The 19532-nt window shown below is 42.4% G+C and overlaps 1 protein-coding gene across 1 annotated transcript in view; it reads left to right on the top strand.

Moving 5' to 3' along the window:
• Nucleotides 1-9840: 9840 nt before the first annotated feature.
• Nucleotides 9841-19532, top strand: part of CERS3 (ceramide synthase 3) — a 29034-nt gene continuing 19342 nt past the window's right edge. Inside the window, exons 1-5 of the mRNA XM_008937821.1 lie at nt 9841-10022; nt 11602-11719; nt 13742-13860; nt 17598-17655; nt 18545-18595. Coding sequence (XP_008936069.1) covers nt 9841-10022; nt 11602-11719; nt 13742-13860; nt 17598-17655; nt 18545-18595 — 528 coding nt within the window. The remainder of the gene's footprint in view (nt 10023-11601; nt 11720-13741; nt 13861-17597; nt 17656-18544; nt 18596-19532) is intronic.

The following is a 19532-nucleotide window of genomic DNA, read 5'->3' on the forward strand; positions in this document are numbered from 1 at the left end:
ATATGAATCAGCTTGCTCTAGGCTTTCCTGATTGGCACAGCATTCCTAAGTGTTCTGCTTGGTTCACATTGGTGATTCAGATGTGGGAAGTATGGGGGTAATTTAAAGCAACAGCAAAGCTGCAATGCTGCCTTTCTGAAATAATCCATGTTTAGTGTTTCGGCCCATCAGTTTATCAAATTCCACTCCCAGTTTTATGGGAAGACTGAAGATTTCCAACAGCTGCAAAACGTACTTCCAAAAGGCAAAATAAAAACAATACGAACAAATCCAAACCTTTCTCTGGAGGGAAATAAATGAACAGTGTCCAGACATTAATTAGGTCGCATCTTTTATTACAGTCTTATGTATTATGATGGATGTTTCCATAAACTCAAAAGGAGTTGTGGAAATTAAGGCCGGGGGAGAAACCTCTCCAGTGTTACTTACATAGACGGCACCTGTGATTTTGGAAGTCTGTGAGCCCCAGACTACTGAAGGCTGGGGGTATCATCACTGACTACTTTGTGTTTATTATGTTCTTGTACTCTTCTATTAGCTTCCTTCAGAGATGGTATGCTGGGCAAAGTGAAATTTGGTTTCAGCTTTGACAGGTCTGTTCCTGTGTCACGGGTTGCTGTTCAATAACTGCAAGCAGGAAGCAAGAGCTAATGAGAGGTTCAGCACTCCTGGCTTGCCCATGAGCTTCTCTCCTTCCTTTCAAACAATATTAAGGTGTACTGCCCATCAGAATGCTAAGTAATGCCAACACCTCTGAAGGCTGTCACTTATTACTTGAAACTGGGAGAGCTGCTGAAGAATAACTTTAAGCCTTATTCCTTGGTCATCAGATTTAATTAGAAATCACACAGGATTAAGTGAAATCTGCATTGTGGATATCCCTCTGCTTTAGGAGCTTCAAAAATTCCTCTCTATATCTTTGGAGGAATTGAAACACCCTCTGTAAAACATTTTAGTTGGTGGAGGCTGGAGGTGTTCCTGGGGCTGCTCAGCAAGAGCAGAAGCCTTTCTCTACCTTCCCTTGGAAACCTGTGCTCCATCTAATGCCGCCTCTGAGCGCTGTCGGCGTGAAGTGATGCACTTGGCCTTGCCTTTGCCACGCAAGGGCGGGCGCAGCATCCTCCTGAGCGCGTGGAGCTCCGTGGGCTGAGAGCACTTCTCCTCCTGCACAGGACACCACGTGACTGCCAACATTTCTTCACCTGCTGTGTTGAAACAAGCACGAGGGAAGGCGCTCGGCGTTACCGCTCCCGAGTTTCACCCAGCAGAGACGTGTGACTTGGGGATTGCCTTCAGTCAGGAACCCTGAAGGTTCAGCTTCGCTGGGTGGGTCTCAGAAGAATTTGGAAGAGTTCTGTCGATAGGGCGTGTTTACCTTTCTCTGAGTAGTGAGTGTAATGCCTCTTCTCTGCCAGCGTGCTTAGGTTCCATTTGACTGCAACATCATAAAGGTAGGAATTTCTTTTTCTTTCCTGGTTTGGTTGGTTTTGTTTTTTTTACCCTCCCTACATCAGACTGTGATCTGAATCAGTAGCATGCACTAGTCTCTAAAATTGCTTTATAAAGGAAAAGCAAAATAACTCTTACGATAGTCTTTGGATAAAGAGTGGAATAGGTGTTAAAGAGATTTCATTTGTTGCCAGTAGGTATTCCAACCTGTGAGAACTGGTTTTTATTTTGGAGAAAAGTAGCCTTGGTTACAGTAGTAGTTTTGCTTTTCTACTTCTTATATCATTACTCTGTTAACTACTTGTTAAGAGCACTTCTTTCTGAACTGGGAGGAAAATTTAGTAACGGGGAAAATCATGTGAGCTAATGATGTAAATGTGATTGCATAAAAACCCCTTGGATTTAAGCTGCTTGAAAAAGCTAGTTGTGATTTTACTCTGTAAAACGCTAAGAAAAAAAAATTCCGTAAGAAACAAAACCAAAATTAATAAGATTTACCTGTTGAAGATCTGCAGATATTGCTATAAATAACACATTTAAACAAGCTGCCAGAAAGGATTATTTCATAGTAATACTGTAACATTCAGATGGAGGAACCCTGATCATTTTTTCCTCTTGCTGTTTGTAATGTCTTCCCATTTTTAGGTAGCTTCATAGTTTGGGTCAAATCTGCAGCGGGGCTGCTGCTGTTGATGAGGAGGCTGTGCTGGTGCACACTGAGCCTGAGATCGCTCGCTGGCATCTCGCTTTGTTAGAACATGAAAAGGATGCCAAAGAGTGGCTGAAATAATGAAACACTGGTTACCTTCTGGCTCCTCCTCTAGCTGGCTTTGTGGGTGGAGAATATTTGGGCAGGTTAAACTGCAAAGAAGAGTCTAAGCCACGGGAGGAAAACTGAGAGCAGTGGAGCACAACAGACTTGGTTTAGTTGCTGGTTGAGGGTGGTGTAGAGATTGTTCAAGTCAATGTGTGGGCTTGAGCCACTGTGTGTGTGATAACTGGAGACCCTCTTTCAGGAAGCTACGAATAGGACAGTTTCCCAGAGCACAAACGCACCAGCCCTGTCCCTTTCCCTGCTCCCAAGGACTAATTTAAAACCTTGAGTCATCCACTGTGCAGGTGGAGAAGCCAACAACCTTTGCCTCTGCACCCTCAGGTACTCTCTCTAGTTCCTTACTCTCTTCTGCTGTCTTCACATGTTTTGTGGTGCTGTTGTCGTTGTAATAATGTGCTTTTCCTGGCCACTGGGTACCCATGCGCTGTGCAGTTCTTGCTCTTAACTCTTGCCTTAAATAGGTGATGAAGAAGGCTCATAACTCTGGTAAAGTCTCCCTTATATAATTCAGCATTTTAAGTTAGACTTCAGGTTTTTATTTCAAATAATTTTGGTAAGCTATGAAAAAGTACTCATTTTTGCATCTTGCCCCAAGAGTAATAATTTGAAGAAAAATGTAATACTTAAAAAGACTTTTTCCTTACATTCTGACAAGTGTTTCTAAGGAGTTCCTGAAGCAACTGGTGGTGTTCCCCTAGGTCTTTTCAAACTTTGTATGTTTAATCACCTATTAAGAGCCTGCAGTTTGGATAAGGCTTTTTTTTTTTTCTTCCAAAGAACTATTTTTTTAACCTCAAAATTATTGCAAATGTTTGAGTTGTTTCATAGTTCTTTATCCAACTCTATCAATGTTATGGATTTTTAAAGCTTACAAGCTTTCTGGTTTGCAATCTAACTGTACAATGTGGGAACTGTATTTCACTTTTCAGCTGCCTGTGATCAGCTAAAACCACTTTAGCTACTTAGAAGTGATTTACCTTTAAGTGGAGAGAGCATGGTAACTGTCACCCAGAAAATGAATTATTTCAGACAGGTCTGGTTCTCTTCCTCCCACCCACCTCCAGAGAACAAGTTAAAATATAAAACTCACTTGCCACCTTAATTGAGATTTATCTGAAGTGCTATTTTACCCTGCTAAAATATAATAACCAAGTTACAAGGTAATGTGATAGAATAGTAAAAGAAGTAAAATACTCAAGTTACCCTATAACTAGGCACTTCTGTTTACAGTCGGGATTTGTACAAGCTAGGGAGTAAATTTGGAGTTAAAGGTCTCATAGCAATCTTAAATCTGCTGTTTTATGTGTGTGGAGTATTTCAGTGTTTCATCATAAGAACCTCCAAGCCCAGCAGCTCTTTTATTCTGTGCTGCCACTGGTTGTATGGGCAACATTCACGCTGTGGCACGGGGTGTGCAGAATTTAACTTCACATTTGGGCAAACAAGATGAGAAAAGACAAGATGCAAAGAGACAGTAGCATCAGTCCAGAAGCCTTTGTTCAGGTCTTTCCTCCACAGAGCATATTTCAAGCCCCTTATGTGAATTGGGGGTGAAATGCTGCTCGATCAAGTGCAAAGAGCAGCACCCAGAGTGGCAGGAGGAGCTGTCTCTCCAGCTGGCAGGTACCTACCACTAACAACTGCTGCGTGGTTGGGGCTGCTCTTATTGCCTTAGGGACTAATAATTTTTCAGCATAAAACATGATCACTGGAGAAGCTAATCTGGTGTCACATCCTGTGATTTCTCAAACTTGGCAGTTGCAAGTGTGTCAGGAGATGTATAAAGTGGCTGCTGTATGTTGCAAAGGCTGTATGGCACCATGTGAGCTGACAACACTTGCACAAATACTAAGCCATTAACAGCTTAGAGTTTGTACATGTGGGGGTTTTTTTATTTTATTAAAACTCACTTTTCTGTAGTATTGGGACATTTTTTAAAGGTGTCTCTTAGTGCTTCTGCTCTCCTCAGTAGGAAAAAGGTTGTGTAACTATTAGCAGCAAAGTTTAAGTCCCATATTTTTTCATGTGTTCCATGGTGGCAATTGCAGTTTGGATTCTTTGAACAATGTGCTCTGTATTTTTACCAGAACACAAATCTGCTGCTGCAGCTTGTGTGTTAGGTGTTGCAGATACTGCTTAGTCTTAAGCAAAACCAAAGCGTGTGATATGGTGGATCTGATCTTTATTTACTCTTTTAAACCACTTTGGTTTAATGTTGATTAATAGCCTGGAACAGCTTTGCTATCTCTTTTGATATCTAGGAGACTTGGTTTTTCCCAGCAGTCACAGCACCAGCTTTACCAGTTCTACCAAATGATGAGAGAAATAGGAGGATTATGTTATTCTTGCCTTTTGCTGATTTAATTCTTTCCCTTTTATACCTTTGGAGTCAAACTGAGTAGACAGTTTAATAAGATGCTTAGAAAAACTAGGGCTTCTTTCACTTGCATGTTTGTGGTAAGTATCCACTGAGTTTTCTAATTTATTCTGTGAATAAGGACAGGAAATCCTCCTAACACATCCTTCAAACCTGGATATCACCTTCTCTTAGTTCTGGTTTTGGAAATGCAGATTTTGGAAGCAAGAGCTTTTATGTGGAGAACACAAAGCTTTGGCTCGGATTCATCGCCCAGACCACAGCAGCCAGAAATTCCACCTCAAATCAGCTCCTGAATTTCTTTCTCAAAATGCAGTCATGTAGTTTCTGTCGAACCAAGATTCACCTTTTTCTGCTTAATGGCATTAAAAACACAAGATTTTTTTTTTTAAATTGAATATATCAAGAATCCAAGGAACAGAGCTTTGAAGGAAACTTCACACTGATACTTCCCAACTGTGTAGGCTTTCCTTTAATTATAAGGGATACAGTTCCTGAAGTAATCATTCCTGATTTTCCTGTTTTGCACTAGCCCGTTTAAAACTAGATTAGGCTATGGAGGATATCTTTCCTTAGCAAGGGGCTGATTAATTTGGAGTATTTCCAAGATGTGGGGGAAATTTCTAGTTTTCTAAAATATCTTTGTTTTATTGTTAGAATGACTTCTGGGTCCTTGTAGAGAAAGGGCAACGATTCCAGTTCTGTCAAAGAAGATGATAATGGTGATGCTGATGTATGGGGGTGTGTGAGGGGAAAATGACAATTTGGGACAATTAATGAAAAATGAAGAGATCAGCTGCCTTTGAAATCCAGTTATCTAAAGCCTGATCCCAGCACTGGAACTGGTTGCCACCACTTGTGGTAACACTGGAACCTTTGTGTGGTAACAGGCTCCTGGCAGAAGTAAATGTCCTCTGGTTTTATGCTAATGGGACAAACATGGGTCCCAAGAGCTGCAGCCATAGAGCTGCTGAAGTGAAATTTTCTTGGCAGCATAAAATGAGCCTGTTGCAAAACACACTCCACTCACACAAGTGGTAAGAAGCTGGTTCTTCCATTTCCCACATGGATTTAGGGCACTGCATGAGGAGATGCTCTGCTCATCTACTTGACCATCACTGCTCATAGTCCCTGGGTGGCAGCAGGGACAGCAGAAAGGCCTCTGCCTCTTTGTTAGTCCCTTCTACCAGAGGACCTGTGATGGATGCCTTCCCTTTCCCACTGACACAGGCACTTGGAGGAGGTGTCCTCAATGTAAGATTGGATAGCCAAAGGGTTGCCCGCCTTCCTAACCTGTTAAGATTTAACAACCTGCCAAAATTCTTTAGGTTAACACCAAAACTAAACAGTATACACAACATATTTAAAATATATGCAAGTGCTTGAGGTTGGTCTCCATGTAATACAATAGCACTTGTGAGGGCAAAACCTTGTTTCCTGAAAAAGCAGCATGCAAACAATGTGCCTTTCACTGGCTGTGGCCTGAAAGCAGAGTTTGCTCTCTCTGGCTGCTCAACCTCTGCTGACACAGAAGTGGGATGAAGGGTTCTGAGAAGTCACTCTGCCACTGTTGTCCCAGGTAGCTGGTAATCAGGAGAAGAAATTAGTAAATGGCAGCTGTGGTGTTTCTAACAGAAAGCTTGCTAGAGACAAAGGACCTGTGTGCTTTCTGTGTCTCCTCCTCGCCATCCTCTGGCCTCTTCTTTCACAATTTACACAGCCATTGTTTAGGGTCAAATGGATTCAAAGTAAATGATTCAGAATGAAGCCAAATCATGATGTGAAGCAAGCTGATAATGAGGATTGGCATTTGGGACGGTGGCTGCCGTAGATGTCAGTAAACTGCAGAGCTGGATTTTTTCTATCAGTGATGCTGCGGGAACACTGGAAGAACCTTTTGGGCAGAGAGAATGGGATAATAAATTAGTTCATCTTTAGAAGTGTAACTGATTTCCAATAGTAATTTTAATCAAAGTTTCTAGGAAGTAGCAAGTGTGTATTTGTGGAGAAGGAAATGATAAAGAAAGCTAGTGCTGAGCTGTTCCCAGTTCATACAGGAAAATAGGTAAGCTATATGTGGGTTTGATGAGATATTCCTCAGCAAGCTGAAAGGGCCACAGCTTGTTTGTAGTGCAGAAGAGAACCTGGCTTGCATGTGTTGATGTACATGACAAAGTAGTATTTATGGAGTTCCTGTATGTTTGAGGACCTCCATGAGTGAAGGAGGGATAAAACTACTTAATGGCATAGCTACAGCTGTCAGCCATTGAAGAGGAAAAAGGGCAGGAAGAGAAACTGTAAAATGCTCAGATAGCTGCTGCCCAGGTGTGTTTGGAAAGACTCTTTCACTTTCCAGGTGCTCCAGGAACCTCATGATGCAAACTGAAGCTGAAGGGAGACAGGAAATCAGCCCAACTACTTAAACAGCTGCTATTATGAAGATGGAAATCTTCGAGATTGCTCAGGGAATGGCCTGATTTGCTGCAGTGAAAACACAGGTTGGATGCAGGGTGAGCATCCAGTCCAAGGGTAATGAAACATAAGAACAGGCTGCAGATAGATGTGGAATCTCATCAACAGTTTTCTAAGAATTACCTGGACAACTTTCTTCAGGGATGGTCTAATCCCCTGCGTGGCAGAAAAGACCTGCTAACAAATACAAGGGGGGACAGATGGAAGCATCAGAGAATTCACCTTTCTGTGAGTCTATTTGGTGTTTATGACGAAAGATTTCTACTGAAATCTGTGAATCGGCCCCAGATCCCAGAACTCCCTTAAATTTTGAGATTAAGCACATGCGTATGAGTTTAGTTTGATAGAGGTGTATCTTAGTTTGATAGAGGTGTAGAAACTGGTTTGAGCCTGAAAAGGTAGTTATGTGCTAGGGCATCCATGTGTGGGAGGAAAACATGAACTTGTGACATCCCAAGAATCCAATATGAAAATATGCACCAAATTTTGGTTTTTTTTTTTTTTTCCTAGGGTTTAAGAATTTTGGGCTCATATTCAATCACAATCCATCTCACCATAATCCAACTGTTAGTGCTCTTTCCACTGTGTTCTAACAGATCGACCTATTTTTATCCCAGTTGGTTAGTGATTTTGCAATGCACAGTCTAGTTGAAAAATACAGATATATTAGGAAGCAGAACTGCGTAATGAGTCTCTCCCCTGGTCTTCTAGGGCGGTTTGCAGCCTTTCTGTCTGACCTAAAATGTCACGTTTCAAAGCCCTGCTTCATTATCACGGCGCCTGCTAGCTGCAGTTAAGGGGCTGTTAGCAGCCCCATTACAAATCCTGACTTCCAGGAGTTGGTAATGCAGCAGTAAAAAATTGCTTTAGGCTGAAACTTGGCACATAAAGTCTCAGCGCAGGAACAGTGATTTCTCCCTCCTTTATTTTTTTTTTGCTTATACACACACAATTCATTCAGTAGGTTTTTACTGTCCCCTTTTGGCGTTTAAAAGGATTAAATGGCTGGGTTATTAATATTAATATAACACTGACTACTGTGCTTGGCCAGTAAATGGCTTCACAGTGTTCGTTAACCCAGCTCTGCCTGATGGATACAAGTTGCTGTTTCATAGAGGTTTCAGCTTAGTGGAGACAGCCTGATGTGGGTCACAGCAGTTGCTCGTGTAGCTCTTGATTGAAGTGGGCTTCAGAGCTGGCCCTGTCCAAGTCCCAAAAGCCTGGTCCAGAATGGGTGGAAGCTACGTGTGGCTGCAGGCAAAACTGAAGTCGTGTGGCCCCTGCTCAAATACAGAGGAACATGAAAAGGCCTCAACCACCATCTGTCCTCAGCATGATTTGATCTTATCACTTGATCCTTGAGTAAACCATCCCTGGACATGTTCAAAAGCTGTGTAGATGTGGTGGACTTGGTAGAGTTAATGGTTGGACTTGATCTTAAAGATCTTTTCCAACCAAAGTGATTCTATGGTTCTATCCAAAATATCACTGTGAGATCTTCCAGTGGGACGTCTAACACTATGAAGAGACTCAGGTGAAATGTTCCCAGCTCAACTGTTTCCTCATTGGAACTATAGTTCAGTGAAATCAGTTATTTCCTCGTGTGTTTTTCTGGTTTACAAGAAGTGTTAGTGTGGAAAAAGTTATTTAAATTTATTACTCCTAGAAGTTATAGAAAAATTACATATTTCAGCCTTATGGAAAACATTATAGTAACTTCTGGTTTTATTCAATTTTAGAATATTTTTTATAGGATATATAACATGTTTGTACTCTAAAGTCCTTACAACTAAATGAGGGAAACAGAAATTTCTAAATATATTATGTAGGATGCAAAGGTTGAAAATTAGACTTCTACAATAATCAAATATTTTGGTTTAAGTGATTTATTTTTTTTCCCCCTTCATTCTTCAGGAGCTGGTTTTAGACCTTTTACTCTAGTCTAGGATTTGGTCACAGTTAAATCACAGTATTTCTTGTAAATCCCAAAAAAAGCTTTCTGTGCAGTGTAATTGTTCTGCTTGATCCTGTGCACAGCGCTGTGCCAAAGCAGGCTCAAGGTGTATTAGCATATTAAGCAGCAGTAATTTAACAGCTAAATGGCTTAATTGTTACAGAACTCAGTCACCTCCCGGACACTCTTCCACCCACTTATGTTTATTTTACCAAGACAGCCTAGGGAAGATCAGTCCTCTTCAGTATCCTTTGTGTCTTGCTATGATAGATGAGAAATGATTATTGCAAAAGATTTGACCAGGTACTAAGCAGTCTGATGTGAATGACTGGAATGAGACAGCAGATTGCCTCCCCCTGCAGATGTCAGAGGTCCTGCATTGTTTTATCTTCTGCTGGTTTATAATCCCACCTGTATGATCACAACCATGGGGTTTTCAGCTTCCTGATTTTATTTCTTTTTTCCTGAGCAAGCTGACTTCACTGCCTAGGTCTGTTTGCTCTTGGTCTAGTCTGGGGACACCTGAGCATCTCTGTAGAGTGTCCTTGTTGGGGACACAACACCAGTGCAGCCCATGCAGGTCCTTGTTCCTGTGGGACCTCCCCTCATGTGCTGCTTGTACCTGATCTTCAGGAAATGCCCTGCCAGCAGGGAACCACTGTTCTGCACAACAAGGCTCAGTATGGGTTATTTAATGCATTTTCATTTTAATATATCAGGAATAATTTTTCATGATCTTTTTATTTGCTTAGCATGGCGGACATACTAAAGACACTGAACAGCTGGTTCTGGTGGGAGAACATCTGGATGCCTATCAATGTCACGTGGGCACATTTTGTAGACCGTGATGGACTTGTCTTTCCCAAACCACATCAGTTATATGCCACAATACCATATGCTTTTGTATTGCTCATCATCAGATTCTTCAGTGAAAGGTGAGAAACACAAATGGAGTGTTTTGCTAACGTTAATCGTCATTAATACTAATAAATTTTTAAAAGTAATGTATCTTTAGATCAATGTTCTTCTGCTTTTATAAAGGAGGATTAGTTAGGGGTTTGCTAGAAAGATTCAGTACAGATAATATGGCAGGTGAAAAACTGGGAGATATTTCCACTCTTAGGAACATGTGGCTGTGGTCCAGTCTGAAAGGAAAATATTTCTATCTAGCTTTTCTAGGACAGCATTTGGATAACTCTAGTTATCTCCTTTCACTAGAGATAAAGTTAATATGGAAATGTTTGGATTTCCTTTTGCTTTTTCTCCTTTGGTGGAAGGGTTAGAGGTGTTTGTCCTCCAAACCAAACCTCTCCTTTTGTTTGGTCCTTCACCAGAACATTTGTGTGAGGCTGATAGACCCCAGGTGTCTAGCTGTAGCAAAACTGGGCAGACTGGAGTGATCTCAAAGTTTCAGATGAACATTTTATGCAGATACAGTAATGCTTATTCCTTTTTTCCCTCGCTTTGGCACTGAAAGATGGATTGCTTCTGCAGCTGGAATCTTATGGGACAGGCCGAGGTTGGCTCCATAGAAGAAAGCTACAAGTACATTAAGATTTGCAGTGCTTTGACTTAATTATTTGTGCCTTTTTTGCTTGGCTTCCTTTTTTTTTTTTTTCCCCTCTAAAAAATGTGATTAGTAGGTTTTTATAATTATTTCAGGATAGAATGAAGAAATTTGGACCATCATAAGCTGGCCAGACTTAAAATGGAATCAGATAAGATCATTGACATTAGAGAACAAAAGTGATTTGGATCATATGTTCCTAAGCACTCAGGATCTCCTGAGTCGGCGCTCGCCCAGCCGTGTGTCACTGCACTGCTGGTGGACATGGCTCGTGTAAACAATTAGCCCCACGTCCGGCCTGCAGGGTCTGCCCAGGAGGGAGGGAAGCTGACTGCTCCTAGGAGCAGTGACAAAGCCATTGCTGATGTCAGCAGCACTGAGAGGGGCTTTTTCAGGAAAACCTGCCCAACAGAGCAGCGAAACGTTTGGCCTGCTCCGCAGCAATGTCTGTTGGGAAATGGAAGAGAAAGAGAAGGTTTCAGCATCTGGAGGAGTTGCTGGGTGCCACAAGCCAAATCCAACATCCTGGGCAGTGGTAGCCTGCTGAAGCAATGTGTTAAATGACTATGTGCCACTCAGAGAAAGTATCCCAGTAGCAATCTTCCAGCTTACATGGAGAGAGTTTCCGTTCTTGTGTCACTCTCCCTGAAGTGTTGCTTGACTCCGATGTGCCTCTGAAAAACACAGCTACACAAAAATCAGCATATTTCCTTTAAATTGTATAGTGTTTCACTTGAGTCCTTGAGTGGGCCTTTTTGCATGGCTGCTAATGTGCTGTGTTTCTTGGGATTAGCTAAAGGGAGATTGCTTTCCCACAGTGCACTGCCATATCCTGTGGCAGATTAAATTGCTTCACATGAATTTTCTTCATGTGCTGGCGTGAGATTAGCTAAGGTCTTCAAACTCTGTTGTATTTTTAAAGTTTTTTTTGTGGTGTGTCTTTTCAGATATGTTGCTTTACCTCTAGCAAAAGCCTTAGGTATAAAGAATGTAAGACGTGTGAAGCCACAGCCTAATCCTGTTTTGGAGAGTTATTTCCGGGAGTGCTCAAAACATCCATCCCAAGTAAGGATTCTCATTCTTTTAAACTAGTTTTGGTTTTGGAAATTCACAATCTTACTGTTTCAATCAGCAATGACATCATGGGATGAGTTCCAGCTGATTGACAGATGACTTAATTTATTTGGGTTTTTGTTGCTGTTCTGCTGACAAGAGTATATGGCATCCAAAACAGAAAATATGTTTAAGATGTTTAATTTTCTGGCATGCTGTTCTAGATTAGACTGTTAATAATATTTCCAGTGAAGATCCATGTTCCATCTTTAACTCATTCTGCCTGGAGAAAACATCAGCTGACATCTGTTGTTGGAAAGTGATATCATATTTATTGCAAGCAATGATGTTGGATTGCTGGTATGGAAGCCTTTTGATCTGTTATATTGCTGCATACTTAATCCTGGCTTGTGAGGAAGAAAAGCAATCTTTCTATTACCTTGCTGTTTGTTTTTGAAATTGAACCAGAAAAAAAACCAATAACTGATGTTTACCCTCTCAAAAAATGGTTATTGATGGAGAAGCAGGTACTTTGCTGTGAATGCAGCTTCTGAAAGTTCACTGAACTGCACTTACCAAACAACTGCAGTCTTCCTGCACTGTTTTGAAAATAAAGATGTGCTTTCTAATAATGAGGGATATTGATCTTTACTGATACGTGGAACTTTACTTTCTGTCCCTAACTCTGTTGTTCTCTCGCTGTGTCTTTTGCCTGATATCATCAGGAACAGCGTTGCTTGTGTTCACACATGAGCTCTCCTCTCTCTGGGCAAGTTTCCTGCTTTCTCTGTTTCACACCTTCCTTCTGCATGAGCGCAGTTTGACAATTAATCTCCAAAAGGAAGCACTGCATGTTTGATACTCATCAGTGCATGGGAAAGATTCAGCCTGCCTCCTTCAGGGATCCAGCTGGGGGACCAGCGTGCCAGAGGCAGCACGCCAAGGCCTGGCTGGCCACTGAGGGCATGTAGGCTCCCTCGTGCTCAAAACAAAGCCATTATCCCTGCGTGGCAAGGAGGGAGCTGCCCAGCCAGCAGGATGGGCTGCACACAAAGGCTGTCTGGACTCCTGCCCTCCCCAGCAGCTGGGGTGCCTCAGCTCACATACCAGAGCTTTCTCTGAGGACACTAATTGAGCAGGACTTACCTTGGTGGAGGCTGAGCTGCTGCCACCCACTATTTGCCTACGAGCCTTGCGGGGAAAGAGCTTCCCCAGGGATGAGTCAAACGCTGCCTCCACTCCTACAGCAGCCTCAGGGGAGGTCAGCCCACACCTTCCTTGCTTGGGGATGGAGGAGAGGGAGTGCCACAGGCACTGAGCACCCAGAAATGCTGGAGTCCCACTTAAGCCTTGTGCTTGGCACACACTAGCAGGGCTGCACAGCAGAGCACTTCACCTCCAGAGCACACATACAGCAGAGACACACGACTTGCCCTTGGGCCAGATGCATTTCTAGGCCGGGCTCTAGTCCTGATGTGCTTTTAGGTGTCAAAAGGAGGTGGTCTGGATTTTGCTCAGTAAGATTAACTGACTTGCCCTGTACTACAGAAGTACATTGGACTTGAGAACAGAGCTCAAGTCACCTTAATTCCAAACCTATGCCTCATTGCAAGACTCATTTAAACATAATCAAATAATTAATTATAATGAGGTGAGGTATTACCTACTGTCCATGTGTGTTGAAACATAGCACTTCCCTCTCCAGCCCAACCTCTTGCTTGGCTGTAGAAGCTGCATCTCTGAGACCATTAGAAGCCATGAAATCGTACATTTCCCACATGCTTTATTTATATAAATTACTGTCTTAAAAGTCCATGGTTTCTGGGAGTGTCACTCAAAAATTAAACCAGAAAGGTAAAAAAAATCAAAACCAAGGAGGTTTACCTGCATGGTGAACCCCCATAGGTCATTTAATATTAGTAATATTCTTAAAGTAAGACCTTCCAGCAGTGGGAAGCTGATCTGTGAACTACTAAATAAATGAAAAGGGCATTGGAGCGTGTGTCTTTGCTAACACTTTTCCCTTCTTTGCAGTCAGATATTCAAGGCCTTGCCAAAAAGTGCAACTGTACTGTCCATTTGGTGGAAAAGTGGTTTAGGAGGCGGCGAAACCTCGAGATCCCAACAGTGCTTCGGAAATTCCAGGAAGCTTTGTAAGCAAAGACCAAGTGTTTTATTATTATGGGGTTTGCTGTTTTGGGAAAAAAAATATTGAGGTGTCAGGTGCCTTTTAATGAGGACTCATTTCCAGAAAGCTGGGTTGGTCTAACGTGGTTTTTGATTGGTGCAACCACAAATAAATTGAAGGGATCTAATAGCATTTCTCCCAGTGGTGTGACTTTAAAAGATTAGGTTAACAGTTTCTCCTGAGGGGAAGAACAAACAAACCAACCAAAAAGAAAACAACCTTTAAAATATTTTGGTTTTTTTTTATTGTGTAATACTGGACTTACTCATAGGCTCCTGCTACATAGCATTTAATGAAAATGTGGAGAATAGGAAAATATATTTCTGTTTGCCAGTAATCCTAGGGGAACAAAAATGCTTATTCACTCTTGTTTATTTACGTGCCCATGCTGTCGTTTTGGGATGCTATTACCTGTGCAGAAAGGAGCTCGAGAGCAGGAACTGTGGCATCTGAACTGCATGATGGATGTCACAGCTTGGATGTGGGGTACTGTGCAAAACATGGGATCAAATGTGCTGTCGAGAGTGGGCTATTGAGCAAGTTTGAGTGGTAATAATGAATATGTAAAAAGTTTCAAAACCTCCCTCATATAATAGAAAACTGGAAATGTATGCAAAAGTCTGATTTTTCACAAATGTGTGAGAACTTTCCCAGCCCTAAACATTTTGCTATGTAACTATCCCCACGTTATCCCAAATCTCATACAAATTGCAGATCCCCAGATGGGCATGGCTTTGCTTGCATAGCTCATCCCTTCTGGGTACTGATATGAGCTGCAGCAGTGTAAAACACTTTCCTTATGTCCTGTGTGTTTGGATTTTGACTAGCATAACTACCTTGGCAAAAAATTCACATGATTATAATATTTAACCTCTTGTAGTGTAGATTAACTTAAGGAATGAGGGTTACAAGTACAACTACAAAGCTCAAAGTTGAGTACTTTATCAAGATTATTTTTGGTATGAATCAAGATGATAATGATGTGATGATGTCCTCTGTTGGGCAAAAACCTCGTTGATAGAGATGTCTCTGAAGTTAACTTCCCTGGCAAACTGACACACGTGTTCCAGTTCTGCCCTTGTTTTGTGGATGAGCTGACTTGGTTTTACAAGTGACAGTAAGATTTCCTGCTATTGATAAAAGACCTGCCTGCTGTGGATGTGTGTCTCTAGTAATACACAGCCAAAGACTGAAATTAAAACTGGCTTGGCAGCTTGAGTGAGAATGGAGCAAACAGGTTTCTCTTGTGCAATTTTGTGAGCCTTGCTCTGCTCTTTGTCAGTGAATTTAATTGGATATAATTCTCAAGGCAGCAAATGAGGAACAGAATAATTCCATGCTAGTAGTCAGCGTTACGAGCCTTGTGAAATTTTTTTGAAAGCTTGCAATCTCCAGGATCATTTTTCTGAATCAGAAGGAAAATCTGATGAGCCAGATCTGAACCATACTTAAGCTATTAGCACTCCCAGTTAAGCAATGCTGGGGTGTGGAAAGCCCTTTGCACGAAACCGTCTCTGCCTTGAAAGACTTACCAGCCTTTAACTTCACCTACAAAACTCTTTTTTTCTTCAACTCAGTTCAAAAGAAAAGATTTCTAAAGTTAAATCAGAAAATCCTTTTGCATGGCTGTTGTTCAGTGCTCTCCCTGATGACCAGTCCAGAGCTTAAAAGGCATTTGGGTGAAATTTGGCGGATTCGAATGAGTTTTACTTTACGTTTTGTACACCAAATTCATAAGGCAGCTTGGCTAAATGCAAAGTGAGACTGCTCTGGCAGTCTTACATGGATAATGAATTCATCTGAAGCCCAGAGAGTTTGTTGCCAAGTGTGTTCAGTATATATTTGTAAGGCTGGGGGCTAACGGCACAGCCTTGTTGGGTGCTCTGTGCTTTGGATCTGATTCAGAGAACTGCTTACACTTCACAACCAACACAGAATCAGTCCCTCTGTATCCACTGGACTGCTCCCACCACCCCGGTTTGGAACAAGAGGCATGAGGGCAGAATTTGCCCCTGTGTAAAGCTTGTCCCATGCCACTGTCTTGGTTTTTCCTAGCATCTCCTGGTTAACTCTGAGCCAGGATTGTGGGCTCCACTCTCCTTCCATTTGCTCTCCTAATTTCCACCATGTACCTTTGAATTTTTCTGTGTAGTGGGTGTTCTGATGTGTTATTTTTAATCACCCAAGGAAAGATGCTTTAAAGTTGAAAAGTAAAACAATTGTTTGTTACCAGTGTATCAAGTGGCAATTTTATAATTTTTTTTCTTGGCCACCACAGGTGTGAGACCTGTTATCTTGTCTAGCTTCTACCATTCCATGTCCTCAGCTTTTCTATTATTTTTTTTCTTGCAAAATGCTGGCTTAGTCTTTGAACATCCAATTCTTTCACCTGAGGTATCAGTCTCCAGGTAATGGGCTCAGAAAGTAGGGACTGCTTTCACCAGACAGGTTCCTATTATCTTCTGTCATATGACACTTCATTAATGTTTGCCAAAGACCACAATCTCCTTTTATACACCTCTCAGTCTATTTGTAGGGAGTTCTTGAGGCTCGCTCTCCTCCTTTTTATTCAGCTGAGGTTTTCTGGGAGGCTGTTTGTTGCTCTCCTCCAGCATGCCTCTTGCTCTACAAAAGGTTCTCACCAGGTTTGGGGCCATGTGCCTGTCCCTGTGACTACGACCTTTCTTAGCATGTGAAATCCCACACTGTTTTCCTACTGATCTTGAAGAGCTGCTCTGGGAAAGGTCAGGCTTGTTCCTGCCAAGGGGAAGAGTGGAAAGGAAGGAGTTTTCCATCACCTGTAGAGGTGGGTGCAGGAACAGCCACACCCAGTCCTGGGGACAATTCCTCCCACACGCTGATTGCTGGCTCCAAATCACAGCATCCTGCTCTGACATCCATCAACAACAACACAGTTCCCTAAGACACACAAGAACTTTTTTCCCTTTGCTGATGTAACAGATCAGTGGGGAAAACCTGTAGGTTTTATCTGCTGGGATGAATATCCACTTAAGCCACAAAAAAGCTCAGATAAAGCTAAATGCTGGCACACCTAGGCAAACACTGGGGCTCAGAGTTAGTTCAGACCTCTGTAGTAAGACACAAACTAATCCAGAAGTAGTTGTTAAAGTTTCATAGGGCTCCCCTGTTTTCAACAACTGATGTTAAGAGAGATCAAAAGACATTAACCCAGCAGCTGAAACAAGTCCCAGTTGATGCTCACAGCATTTGCAGTGATTAATCAGGCTGGAAAGCATGTGCCACATGGAAGGGCTGCTGGAGTTAGGGAACTGTGAGATGTTCTTAGTCCAGTGTCAATATTCTAGAGGGATTTATATGGTGGGAAAGGTTGGTGTTATCACACGCTAATTTTTAGGGAATTTATTATGCTTGCTGTGACCACTCTCTTGACCAGCTCATGCCTGGCTGGAAAATCACTGCTGTAATCACAACTGTGAGATATCTGTGTGGTGATAATGTAAAATAATTTCTTACTTTAGCAATTAGTCGAAACTAAAGTATTTAAAGATTAATAATTCAGATAGAGTTAACATGTGACCAACCCTTAATGTAAAGTGTGAGGGCATGTTTATGTAAAGATTGTCTGTGATATACAATGATTTGCAGTAATTCTGGCTCAGGACAGTATCTGTTAAAAAAATACAATGCTTTATTCTTATTTTTTTGTTTTTAACTTTGCAGCTGGCGATTTTCATTCTATCTTACATCCTCCATTGTTGGATTTATATTTCTGTACGATGTAAGTTAATTTTTTAAAGGACTAATAGTCTTACATTTTTAACAAAATGAGGACTGATTCTAGATTTTCTTGAAGGCCATTGAAAGACTCACTGGTTTCAGTGGCTCTTGGAGTTCAGATGTTTGATCTATGTAATCTAGATGATAGGCTGCAGTATGCACTGAGGTTTTACTTAATTTTTAAATTACCATTTCAACTTGAGTGATAAAATAATTTATGAGCAATCAATATAAGGCAAGTTTAAGGTGTCACACAGATGATTTTACATCGTGGCTTGTTAACACCTACAGATGCATCATGTGGCCATGTTTTTCTCCAGGAAGGCCATAAACTCTTTTTGGCAGCACTTCTGGGGGTCATAACAATGGTGTATTTCATGGTTATTTATTGAGGTGTTGCTGCTGAGTCAGAAGTTTGGAATAACAGAGAGAGTGCTGCTTGTAACTCTGTGAGCACTGCCTGGGGTGTCATTAATGCTTCTCTTGAGAGCAGAAGAGTTCTCAGCATGTCTGTGTTCCTCTGGCTCTTCTCCTCAAACACTGGTTATCATCATGAACCAGTGGTGTGTGTGGCTGGTAAACACAGCAAAATCTAATCACTGTAGCAACGTATCTTGGGTAATTGCAGTAATAAAACACACACCCACTGCTTTGGATGATGAAATGGTGAACTGGAATGTTTCAGGTGTCCTAAAAAGAAGCCAAAAAAAACTGGGACCAATACAATGAATCTGAGATGCAAGATCTCTTTAGAAACTGGTGGAGAACAGTTATCAAGACTGTGGCCTCTTAGTCTGCTCCACTTAGAGAAGTTTTACGTATTGAGGATTTTGAGTTAACACTATTTGTTGTTGCTCAGCTGCTCAGTCTCTGAATCATGTCTTCCCCAGAAACCCTGGCTTTACGACATCTGGCAGACGTGGGTTGGCTATCCCTTTCAGGTGAGCTTTTTGGCATGGGGCCGTTGGCCTGGGGGCATTCCAGGTATTTCCCTGTTGGAAGGGGTGATCCACAGACCTGCTTCTCCCTCCCAGCATAAAGAGCTGCAACACCAAAGCCTTCTGCCCTTCTTTGGTACCTGCTGCTGACTGCTGCAAGGCTTCTGTGATCTGTAGCTCAGCCCTCCAGCCAGACCACTGCCACTGCCACCCGTGCAGGGTGACCAGCTGCACACAGGAGGTGCTGCCTGTGGCTGGGCAGGACCCCTAAGCTTGCTCTCTTGTGGTTGTCCTTGGCACAGTCAAAGGGAGTCCCTGCTCTGGGAGTTGCTGCTCAATTCTCTGGTTGTTCCCAAAGGTCACAAGACTCTTTTTTTTTTTTCCCAGACATTTTACTAACTGTCCCCTAATAGATTACTGCAAGCCAACTGCCTTCTTGCCCACCTGCCAGAGGTTCTTGTGTGCTCCCCACTCTTACTGTTACAAACATGTGGCCTGTCACTCTGCCTTATTCCTGTCCCACTCAAGGGACAGAAGTAAAAAGAATCCTGCCTCCCAGCTGAGTTTTCCCACCTCCTCTTATTTCTACAACCTGATAAGAGTCACAGAATCCCAGCATGGTGAGGGTCAGAAGGGACCTCTGGAGATCATCTCTTCCAACCCCCTGCTCCAGCAGCTCACCCACAGCAGGGTGCCCAGGATCATGTCCAGCCATGTTTGGAATCTCCCTAGAGAAGGAGACTCCACAACCTCTCTGGGCAGCTTGCTCCAGGCTCTGGCACCCTCAACAGCAAAGAATTTTCTCCTCCTGGTCACGTGGAACCTCCTGGGTTCCAGCTAGTGGCCCGTTGCCCCTTGTCCTGTCCCTGGGCACCACTGAAAAAAGTCTGGCCCCAGCCTCTTCCCCCCAGGGGCCCTTTAGCTCTTGCTCAGCATCGAT

Source organism: Merops nubicus, unplaced genomic scaffold, assembly GCF_000691845.1.
Source record: "Merops nubicus isolate BGI_N331 unplaced genomic scaffold, ASM69184v1 scaffold21470, whole genome shotgun sequence".
In the NCBI taxonomy this organism is placed as follows: domain Eukaryota; kingdom Metazoa; phylum Chordata; class Aves; order Coraciiformes; family Meropidae; genus Merops; species Merops nubicus.